This window comes from Stegastes partitus, unplaced genomic scaffold (assembly GCF_000690725.1).
Source record: "Stegastes partitus isolate 25-593 unplaced genomic scaffold, Stegastes_partitus-1.0.2 Scaffold1750, whole genome shotgun sequence".
In the NCBI taxonomy this organism is placed as follows: domain Eukaryota; kingdom Metazoa; phylum Chordata; class Actinopteri; family Pomacentridae; genus Stegastes; species Stegastes partitus.
In genome coordinates, this window is record NW_007579481.1 from 1 (window position 1) to 11,594 (window position 11,594).

Here is an 11,594-nt window from a genome sequence, read left to right on the forward strand (position 1 = left end):
GTGTCCAGCAGAGTGAGGAATGTGCTTGGGGGTTCCAGTGGTTTCTCTTACATCATGAGATGGTGTATGTGAGTGTGTGTGTGTGTGTGTACATTTTTAGGTGTGTTTTTATGCGTGTTGGATCTCCTCTGCTTCCAAAAGGCTAAAGGGGCGTCTTCTTTCCCCTTTGGCTGACCCCCCACCGGCAAAGGGTGGGAGTCAGACAGCTCATTTACTCAGGGTGTGTGTGTGCGTGTTCGTTTGTGTGTGTGTGTGTGTGTGTGTGTGTGTATGTGTGTGTGTATAATAATTTCTCTGGAGCCTCTGATAACAAAGCCTCAGTTAATCAACACTTGGCAGCAATTCTCCCTTCCCCTCCGCGTCCCTGTCTTCCAGTTTGACTCTCACATATTTACGTTTGTATATGCAGTATGTATTCATCGCCGGACTCCTCCTGGCTTTGTGTCAGCGACGTTGTGCCTTTTTAAAGCCAGCTTTTTTTTCCTCCTTAAGCTCCAGGCTTATGTGTGTATGCACTTTTATATATACGTGAATATGTGTGTGTGTTTTGTAGTGGAAAGCTGGTGACGCTGGTGTGACACACTGTGACACTCCAGGACCTCAAGGAATCCCACCGTGTTTACTGTGTGGTTGCCGGGCAACGTAGGAGCATGTTGGGAAAAAAAAAAAAAACTCTAATAGAAAGAGCTGGGGCCAGCGTGCGGCAACGGACGCCATGTTGCTTCCTCGCCTTTTGAGAAGTTAAAAGCACTGGCTACGAAATGCGTCAGAGTGCTTTTCATGTCGCGGCCCCTGCGACACGTCCAGCTTGTAACGGCCAAACCTGTTTGTGTCAGCGGCCCCGCATATGTTCAAACACGGGAGCCAAGAGCAGCATATGTTTGTGTGAGAGTGACAGCGACACACAGGGAGTGAGAGGTGTGTGTGTCTGTGGAGTGGTCTTGTCACCACTAAACTGCAGCTGCTTCCTCATTCAAATAAAACAACAAATTAAGCATTTTCTTCCTCATTAAAGGCACAGAGAGAGAATCTGGGAGGCGTTTTTGTCTTTTGACAGTTGGAAAGGCAGACAGAGGGGGGAAAAGTTAAGCACTTCTGGTCCTAAATCATCATCAGTGCAATTTAAGAGGAAATACTTTTCAGTAACATGTCATTTATCTCAGCTGACTTTTTCTAGTTGGATGATAATAAAACACTTGAGTTGTGTTCAGTTTTTTCTCCCCTCTTTTTCCTTCTATTAACCAAATTGTGAGTCTTTGCTGTGCAGATTAGACAACAAATTTGTGATTCGGGGCTCTCAGGAAAACCGTGATTTGACTTGTTTTGACTCAGAAGGGAGGCTTTTTGAAAAAAATGATGTCTTTTCTTTTTTTAACGAATGCTGAATATTTGATGTCTTACGAGTCCGTTTGGGTTTGGTGTTTAATAAAACATTTACTCATGCTTTGTAGGTCAGGTAGAGAACCGGCGTATCTGCAAGTTACAAATGTCGATAAAGTCAATAATGAAAGGTCGCAAGGTGACTCAGTCCCTAACAGGAAACAAGAATGCTGCTGTAAATGTAGTAAAGTGTTTTTACAACAGTCCGTCTAGTCTACAGTTGTAAACGTCCAGATGCACCGCGGCAGATGTTTAGATGTCAGCCAGAAATATTTTTTAACCTGGCAATCTAGGAGACATGATTAATGTTTTACATGTCAAGTAATAAATTAATAAATGATTGATTAAGCAATAATACTGCCATTATTTACAACCAATGACCCTTCACAAAAGGTGCATTATTAGTAAGTGGCACTCGTGAATGAATAACTTTTCGACTCGGACCGTAGGATGAAGCAGATATTATTGCTTTCATGCCTTTCGCTTATGTCAATGATGATGTCTAATGGAAATCTTGCACAGCATATTAACGACATTGTGTTTCGATTGTTCAGGACGATTATGAGGTGACGCCTGATGACAAAAGAAAAAGCAGAGGGGACCAGATCATCAAGACCTTTCTCTCAAAACAAGTAAGTTTCTTTATCTGATGCGTTTTATCAACTTGTAGGCCTTCTATAATTCACATTCGATTGTAAAAGTGTTATTTAGCAACCTTTTAAAGTGATTAATGTTACAAACCTGTGGAAACAAGACTCACAAAGGTACTTACAAGGGCGTAGTTTGTCACTGTGCATGTTAAATATACAAAAATAACAATGTTTTGTTTGTTCAAAGCATATGAGGGAAGTTAAATATGTTTCTCCTTGATGTAGTGCGTGTAATAAAATGTGATGTTTTTGTGTACGTGTGCGCGCATGTTGCTGTGTGTGTGTTTACATGTGTTGATGTAGTCACCTCAGCGTGTAGACATAGCAGAGGTTTTTGCAGACCAGTGCAGAGAGAACCTCGAGCTCAGTCCATGTAAGGAGATCTTCAGCAACTGCCGCAAGTGAGTCGCTCGTTCACTCACTCTCACCTGTCTCTCACCTGTTTTTTTTGTTTTGTTTTTTTTAGCCTCACATCGACTGAATTTTAGCTTGCATCATATTCTCAGCTGTTCTGACTGAGCCTGTTGTTGCTGTGTGTTGGAGCAGGGCTGTCCACGACTACCTGAGCGGAGCGCCGTTCTTAGACTACCAGAACAGCATGTACTTTGACCGCTTCCTGCAGTGGAAGGTGCTGGAGAGGTTGGTTGGTTTTTGATAGTTTGCACACATTTCATAGCAAAGTAATCGATATATGGAAAAGCTGAATGCAAAGTGGTAAATTAGTAAATGAGTACACAGTCATGGGTAGGCCTATGAACTAGATCAGAGTATTCCAACTAGGAGGTATGTACCTAATTAAAATATCGCAACTAAAAATGTGATAAAAATGTACATTTAACCTGATTGAACAAACAATAAAAATAAAACAACTTGACCAATAATGTAGAAAATGTTACATCAAAACCAACCCACCATGTAGGTATAACATTACCACGAACATGTTTTTACAATATCAAGCAGGACATTTTATTCAATGGTTTTTCAAGTTAATGGGTCTTATTACACTTTCAATCAGGTTAAGCATAAATGTTAATACATTTTCAGTAAATGATTATCACATGTCACAAGGTCTCTTAGTTGCAAATGTATAAACTGAAATGAGTTTAAATAAAGAGCTTTACCTATTTTTCTATGTCAAATTAGATTTTAGAAAGTTTCCAGTGACAGAAGTATTCACCTGCAGTAAAGTCTGAGCGGCACTCTAGTGGAAGTGAAGATAATTTAACTTCATTTACTTTTGGATAATTTACTTACATCCGTTACATCATATTTTGTACAGAGAGCGTTTCATTTTGTATGTTTTTTCATTTGTAAACTGAATGGTAACTATAGCTGTCAGATAAATGTAGTATAGTAAAAAAAAAAAGTACAATTTTTGTGTAATAGAAGGATGAAGTGGCATAAAATGGAAATACTCAAACAAAGTAAAATACTTGCGTACATACACTTACTTAAATTCCTTCACGGCGTCTTTCGTGTATCTGTTTATTTGCGAGGTGGACTCGTAACATAGAGCTAAAGTCAATTCTGCATTTTAGCAATTTAAATGTTTTATTAAACCTCCATTTAATGTGGAAAACCTCATTGAGATTAAATGTCTTGCTCTCTTTTTTTAAAGTGCCTTAGCCAAGATAAACAGAATTACAAAGCAAACAGCATAAAATAGATCACATAAAATTTAACAGACGTGTAATTATAAAATCATGAACATCTACAACAACCATTAAAAATAATGTAATCACTCAAGCAAGCTAAATGGCAGCTTAAAACAACCCAAGATCCTCCTAAAGCCATAAAAATATCCCTGCTGCAGCTAAAGGTAAATCAGAAATAAATGTACATCTTGGAAATGTTGTATAATATAGCAGCACATGAAATAACTGTCATATCTGAAGTACAAGAAGAAAAAAATTGAAAGATTAAAACATGGCTCGAGGAGTCTGATCGCTGTAGATGGGAAAATATTTTATGCAGAGTGCCTATCAGAGGCAGTTAGTAGCAAACAGCAGGCTTTCAGAGCAGCCTTGATTGTATCCGTGTCTGGAAAGTGAAATTACGTACAAGTCGCCCCACCCTCTGAACAGGAAACAGACTCGGGATGGTATCGAGTTCCACAGATAATATCTCTGTCTTAATCAATATTACATAAGCTTCTATTAATGGATTTTGCTGTGTCTGTCTTCTGTCAGGCAACCAATCACTAAAGACACATTCAGACAGTACCGAGTGCTGGGGAAGGGGGGATTTGGAGAGGTAAGAGGCCCGGCAAGAAGAGTTCACGATTAAAGCATCAGGATTTAACAGCCGTAGGTGAGGATGCATTTTGTTTCTCTTCTCAGGTGTGCGCCTGCCAGGTCAGAGCGACGGGGAAGATGTACGCCTGCAAGAAGCTGGAGAAGAAGAGGATCAAGAAGAGGAAAGGAGAGTCCATGGCTCTCAACGAGAAGCAGATTTTAGAAAAAGTCAACAGCAGATTTGTTGTGAGTAAACTTAAAGAAGAGAAGAACAAACCCTTTTGCGAGGAAACGGCTTTTAATATCTCGTCTTCCTCCAGGTGAGCTTAGCATACGCATACGAGACCAAAGACGCTCTGTGTTTGGTGCTGACCATCATGAACGGAGGCGACCTGAAGTTTCACATCTACAACATGGGCACGCCGGGCTTCGAGAAAGACAGGGTCCAGTTTTACGCTGCTCAAATCTGCTGTGGACTCGAGCATTTGCACAGGGAATCTATTGTCTACAGGTAGATCTGTAAATGTTACACAGTAGTTAATGCAGCTTGATATGTAGTGTATGTATATGTAGTAGTTATTTTTGTGTTTAAACTGACCCTTATGTTCTTTACGTTGCTGAATGTTGTTGGTCTTTTTTTTTTCATTCTCTCCTATGCTGTGTTATTTGTAGGGATTTGAAACCGGAGAATATCCTGTTAGATGACAACGGTGAGTTTTGAAGCTTCACCGGCTCAGGTTTCTGTTTTGCACAGCATTTTGCTTGTTCTAGCGCCTTGTGATGAGCTGTAAGGACTTGTGTAAAACAGTCACTTAACCTCACTTATGTATCTACTGTTGCGCTGCAGGACACATTCGTATTTCTGATCTGGGGCTGGCCATCAAAGTGCCTGACGGAGAGCTCATTAGAGGCAGGGTGGGGACTGTCGGCTACATGGGTAAGAAATGCTTCAATCAACATTCCCAGAGTCAACTTTCTAAGTTCTTGAACCCTAATAATCCGTCTTTTTCTTCTCTGCAGCTCCAGAGGTGATAAACAATGAAAAGTATGGCATGAGTCCTGATTGGTGGGGGCTGGGCTGCCTCGTTTACGAGATGACGGCCGGGCGATCGCCCTTCCGTGCCCGCAAGGAGCGAGTCAAACGGGAGGAGGTGGAGAGGAGGGTGCAGGAGGAAGAGGAGGAGTACAACGACAAGTTTACAGAGGACGCCAAGGCCATCTGTAGAATGGTGAGGGCTTTATGGAAAGATGTTTGTGTGGAGACCCAGAGAGAGAGAGATGAATGATGAATAATTGAATGATTCATCTCTGATTCTGCTCGCCCAGCTGCTCACCAAAGACCCTAAGCAGAGGCTGGGCTGCAAGGCGGACGGAGCAGCGGGCGTCAAGGCCCACTCGTTCTTCAAAAACATCAACTTCAAGAGGATGGAGGCTGGAATAGTGGATCCTCCCTTTGTGCCTGATGTGAGTAGTTTATAATATTGTCCACAGTGCATGTTGAGATAAATCCCACTGCTGAAACCTACTCCTTAGCCTTACTGTAGCGCTTTCTGTTTAAATCGTTACGCTGATGGAAAATTTCTTTAAAAATGGTCCATTTAAGAGCAGCAAGTAACATTCCACTATGATAAATTATCTATTAAGATAAACTTGTCTCCTGTTTTTCCCCTCAACCCCCTTCTTTTTCACGGTCATTGCCCTCTCCCAGCCTCGGGCAGTGTACTGTAAGGATGTTTTGGACATAGAGCAGTTCTCCACAGTCAAGGGAGTAAATTTGGACCAAACTGACAACGACTTCTACTCCAAATTTGCTACAGGCAGCGTTTCCATCCCATGGCAGAATGAGGTAAGTGTGTGCACTTTATATGACATTTTTAAACGCTCGGTGCAGTTTGTACAACTGCTGGAAGAGCTCACTTACAGCTCACCAAATTTTCTCTTCACTTGTTTTTTTTCCCCTCTCCTTTGCTATTCTTTCCTCTCATTCAGATGATAGAAACCGAGTGTTTCAGAGATTTGAATGTGTTCGGGCCTCAAGGGACGAGACCCCCTGACTTGGACTGGAATCAGCCACCAGAGCCGCCCAGACGCAGCCTGCTGGACAGGATCTTCAGGAGGCATGTAAGTGAACGTACCAGGCCCAACAAACCCGGACGAGCGCTTTCAAATTAACCCACCCAAATCTCTCCCTCTCTCTTTATGTGCTGTAGCACCCAGAGGTGTCTATTTCCAACAGCCGTGTGCAGTCTTCCAGTGTAAACTCTGTGGACTCCATGTCCAACTCTGCCCCCTAGTGGCACCGTGACAGTGTGGGAGCCACACACACAAAGGGAAGGAGCTCCGAAGGGGGCTTCCCCGCTGCTGATTGGTCCACAGCTGGGGCCTGAGCAGCAGCCGGAGACAGCCTGTCTAAAAAGCCTAAATGGTCAGCCCATCGGGGAGGGAGGGGGGGGTGACCAGGCCCTGAGACCCTGGGCATTTCTAGTAGGATGGTCAATGTTGCCGAGACGTTTGGAAATATTCAGACAAACCTTACTTACCCTCAGGATTGTTGGACTATAGAGCAGAGCCACTGATGTTGATGAAAACAGAAAAGGATAGAAAACAAGCTAATATTCAGGGGATCCACTGTATGATAAAGACCACCACAGGGAATAGAAGATGGGGTCTTGGTGAATTTATTTTTTTTTCTTTGGTGTTGTTTTTCCAGAAAAGGAATTTCTTTTTTCAGTCATTTTCAGTCTTGTACTTTCTGGCCTGTATCTTGTACCAGTATCTCTTCATCTATCTGCACCCCCCGTGTCACCATCTGCACAACTCATACTCTTAACTTATTCTTTCTCTGTATTTCACCTCCCATACCTCAGATCACTCCTAAACATTCAGAACACATCACCTCAGCAACCTCAACACGTAATGTACATTGCCTTGCGTACACTCAGGCCAAAGATTAGTTTTGTGATACTGTTGTCATGTTGAATTATTGGTTTTTGAAGGTTTTTAGCTGTTTAGAACCACAGGAGGATCAGAATGTGTGATCCGTTTTATACACTTTCTCTAAATATGAGCCTGCAGACATATCATATTGCTTAAAGCACACATGCATACAGTACATACACAATCAGATAGGCGCACACACTCGGAGTTGTGAGAATCGTGTTGTGTTTTCATTGCATGGACAAGTGTAAGTATGGACAGCTGTATCCCTTTCGCTTCTGCATACCTCATTCCACATCGTATACACACAGAAGTCTCCCTTGGTTTACAGTGTCACTTTATATTTGACATTATGTGGAGTTTGAAAAACTAATTAATATGCTGTACAGAAGCAGAAATCTTTTTTTTTTTTTTTTTTTGCTCAATTTTCTGCACAGTCCCCCATGGAGTGGAGAGGAACACATGCACTCAGCCTGACTTACAACTTGCACAATTTAAAATAATGTCATGCTGTTTTGTTACCAAAAGAAAATGTTTTACCTCTGATCATTAAGGCACATTGTTGTATTGATATTGTCAAATGCCGTTGGGTTTTTTTTTGTTTTTTAATTCTTTTACATCCAAAACGAAAGTGTTCTTGTTCTCCCTATGCCTTTTTTCCATGTAAAAGATATTGCTGCATAGCCATTGTTGTCTCATGTACAGGTTTTTTATATTTTGCCCCTTTACTCTTAACATGTTCTTCAGAATGCCTCACAAATCTAAAGGGTCTTCCTCTTGTTTTGTGTCCAACTGTAATCGATGACACAGGGTATGTGAAAGGTCTATCTTATCTGAATTTTCTTGACTCGGTCCAGTTCATTTATGTGAGAGCAGAGGAGGGGAGGAAGACGCCGGAAGATCTCGCAAGCACCACACAAAGAAGTGGCCTTCTCGCAGCAGCACAGCCAATTAAAAGGGAGGAGGAGCTCCGTCTCCTCCGCTTTAAGAATGTGGTATTTTCCCTGTTTGAGGTAGTGAAAGCTGGTCCATGCAGTAATTTTAATCAATCTCACACAAGCCTCTCTCTCTCTCTCCCTCTCTCTCTTTCTTTTTCTTTCTCTTTCCCTCTCTATCTCTCTCTCTCGCTCTCTCTCTGCGTACTTGATATGACAAAAAAAAAAAATCAGAATCAGACTGAAGTGCCTCCTTGTTAGTATGATCTCCCAGACAATGCCCACACAGACATCAGCACTTTGTTTATTCTCTGACTGTCATGCTCTGTTTGCTTCGCTGGGGAACGCGTCAACACAAAAACACACAGACTCACACGGTTTGTTGGAAGGAGGAGTAAGGGATGGAGAGGAGGGAGTCGATGAGGGAGTTTTCCTTCTTAATGTGATGTACAGCAAAGTGCTGAGTGCATGTGAAAGCCAAACCCACTGTGTCCTTCAAGTCCCAATAAACTCTGTACTATAGTTTGAGTACTTCACAGTTTGTCTGCGTCTTTATTACCCTCTCGTTGCTGTAAGTGTAACCACAGAACATTTCCTTTGTCATATTCAGATACGTGCACATGATTATATACACTACTGACCAAACCATCCTTTCATTATAGTTCTTCGAGTACATCAAAAGAGCAGACTGCAAAGCTTGCATCTTTTCAGTGATATCTACTGGTGGTGCAGTTTTTCAGTGTTAATTTATTCTAACATGTAAGATATATATAATTTAATGTCACTTTGTAAAGACATATGAGGAAACAGCATGTAGTGTATCACAATCAATCCATGTAATCAGTACAATTATTGTGCAGCTACTCGAACATTTTGCAGTTTCAGGAAAAGTACGACCTCTACAGGTGGCAGCAATGTGGGCAAAATGTTAAATGTAATTTTATTGAAAGGGTTAGTTCACTTCTTTCATAATTAGACACTGTCTTGCCCATACAGTATATAGATGAAAGCAGCTTTTGGTTGCTGTGATCATTCCTGTGCATGCTGGCCACATGGGCAAGGTGATTGCAGTGTGAGAGATGTGGGACAAAATGTACAAAATGTTTTCAGCCAAAGTTAATATGAGGCTTCATATTGTGTCAAAGTTGGTGTTTTGTTCCACATGCCCTCTTTGGGCAAAATGTATTATTGGGATAACTGTATGTGCAGTCTAAGTAGATACTGCTTTATGATTTCATGCATTGTAGTTGTAAATAAAGAATGATAAAGATGCAAAAACACATAAGCCACAGCTGGATGGTATTTGGAAATATGCTGTGACCACAAACATTTTTTTCTTCCTTGTGTGACGTGCAAATAAAAATTCCAAAAAGCTAATCACCAAGTCAAACACACACATTAGGCCCATCTGGCAAAACTATAATACACATCATCAGTTAGTAATGGCTTCTTTGTCTGGACATCAAAAGCTAAAGCACTCACAGAAAGGCACTTACTGTCCACAGACACTTTTAAAGGAGAGACTCTTTAACCCTCAGGTTCCAGGTAGTCCTGCCATCTGAGGAGCCACATTAGAAAAATGCCCCAGGAATGCAGCTCATTAAAACATAATGCTGGTCTGGCCAAATAGGGAGCCATTAGAAACAGGCATATGACCCACTTTGGCTCTTGATTCTTTGTCTCAGATAAAAAAAAAGACCTTTACAGTACAAGAGACATGGATCTATCCGCTGTGGCTGAGTAATGGGTCAGATAGTGCGAGGCCTGTGTGTTCCAGTGTTAAATGAGAGAACACCCCCTGTAGAAGGCCAGAGGGAGTGATGGATAATTCCTGCCATCCAGCCAGAGGGACACAAGGTTGTAGGTTAAGGTTTTGGGATTTATTAATCTGTTCTTGTTTTCTCTGCACTCTTTGCTGTTCACTAATCAGATGACCTGCTAGTCTCTTGACAGGTTTCCGTTCCTGCAATGGTGTGCACTGTTGACTCTGCGTTTGTATGTGACACGCAGCCTGCTAAGACAATATTACTGTAAGATACCTCTGACTTTTCTTGGACGAAGTGAGCAAGGTTCGCCAAACATGTGAGCAACTTTATAAAAACATGTTACTAACAGATTGCGGGGCGACATCTGACGATTATCTGAGCCTTCTGGGAAAGCTTCCAAAAAGACAGTGATTCAGCCTCGCTGACAAAGACTAACTCAGAAACATAAACATGGAGTTTAAATAAAGAGGTCAGCTTCCCATATGTAGACTTGTCAAACACATCAGATTTCATAATACACATGCCTAAACAGGGTCAGTTGATAGAGTGTAGTGCACGCTTGGTTACTTCCTTACATGCTATTTTCTGTATTATGTGTCTATGATCTAACAAAAATGTACTATATATCTGAAAATAAACTGTTTTCTTGATAGAAAAAAAATACAGGTTTGGTGCCCATTAATGCCAACATTTTCAATCAGAATGTACTTCATTTAAAAAAGTCTTACATGCACCTGTTTCTTTACTGTAAAAGGATAATATAAACTTTTAGCACTGGCATGTATTTGCTATAACCTCAAGGTTACTTTTTGCTCTTGTGTTCTGTTACATTTTGTGGCAAAATCAACCAGTTCTCTTTTCTTTTATTATATTTGTTCAACATTTCATTCATCTTCTAACTTTATTAGAAGATAAAACAACATATATATGTTAAAGTGTGAGAAAATCATTGAATATATAATACTGGCTACATAGCCTACTGTTCTACGTAGTGACATTACTTCATTTGTGCTTGATTAGACTCCCTGTTAGACCTTTTATAATAAAAATCTATTGTAAAACATAAACATAAATAAATTGAACCAGTCAACTGAGACAGCTTATGAAAATCCACTTTTTTTTCTCTATGACTTACTGCCTCTGGGGTTGTCATCGGTTCAAAATCATGCTCATGAGAAACTCGAAAAATTAAGTAAAAACATTCAAGGTGATAAAACAACGTTTAAATATGTTAGATGCGTTTTTGAACACAGAATCTCCAGGACCCCAAACAGATCATTAGGGTTAATGACACTCGGTTATAATGACACCAGAGGTATGCAAGGCTCATTCCGAGATATCAATCAAAACGAGGGAGAAACGAGCCAAAATGAACGGAACATTTTTGCCCTCAAATTCCAGCGAGTGTTTAGGCTGTAATGGAGCGTGAAGGGACGGATGAGTCATTCAGGGTCTCTCCCACTAACCTCTCATCGCTGAGGAGAGGTTGTTTCTCCTCATGTCACCCCCCCAGTTTGGGGAATATATGTGTGTGTATGTCTGAGTAATGTGGTGGGCTCTGGGCACTGGACGTTATCTCACACAGTTTGTGAGAGTCTGAGACATGCTCATCATGTACGTGAGGCGACCTTGGTGACATGGCCGTTGGAACAGTGAGGTGATGTGTGTGTTTATCTGTGTGGTGATAGCAGG

At 41.2% G+C, this 11,594-nt stretch overlaps 1 protein-coding gene across 1 annotated transcript; it reads left to right on the forward strand.

The window, feature by feature from the left end:
* Window positions 1-1,934: 1,934 nt before the first annotated feature.
* Window positions 1,935-8,672, forward strand: LOC103372410 (G protein-coupled receptor kinase 5-like; the record flags this gene model as incomplete). The annotated part of the gene is made up of 13 exons (XM_008302042.1): window positions 1,935-2,012; window positions 2,334-2,431; window positions 2,577-2,669; window positions 4,220-4,283; window positions 4,370-4,510; window positions 4,585-4,775; window positions 4,937-4,974; window positions 5,112-5,201; window positions 5,285-5,493; window positions 5,591-5,728; window positions 5,973-6,110; window positions 6,254-6,385; window positions 6,475-8,672. Coding segments are annotated over 13 exons (1,494 nt in total), but the record flags the coding sequence as incomplete, so codon positions are not given.
* Window positions 8,673-11,594: the final 2,922 nt, after the last annotated feature.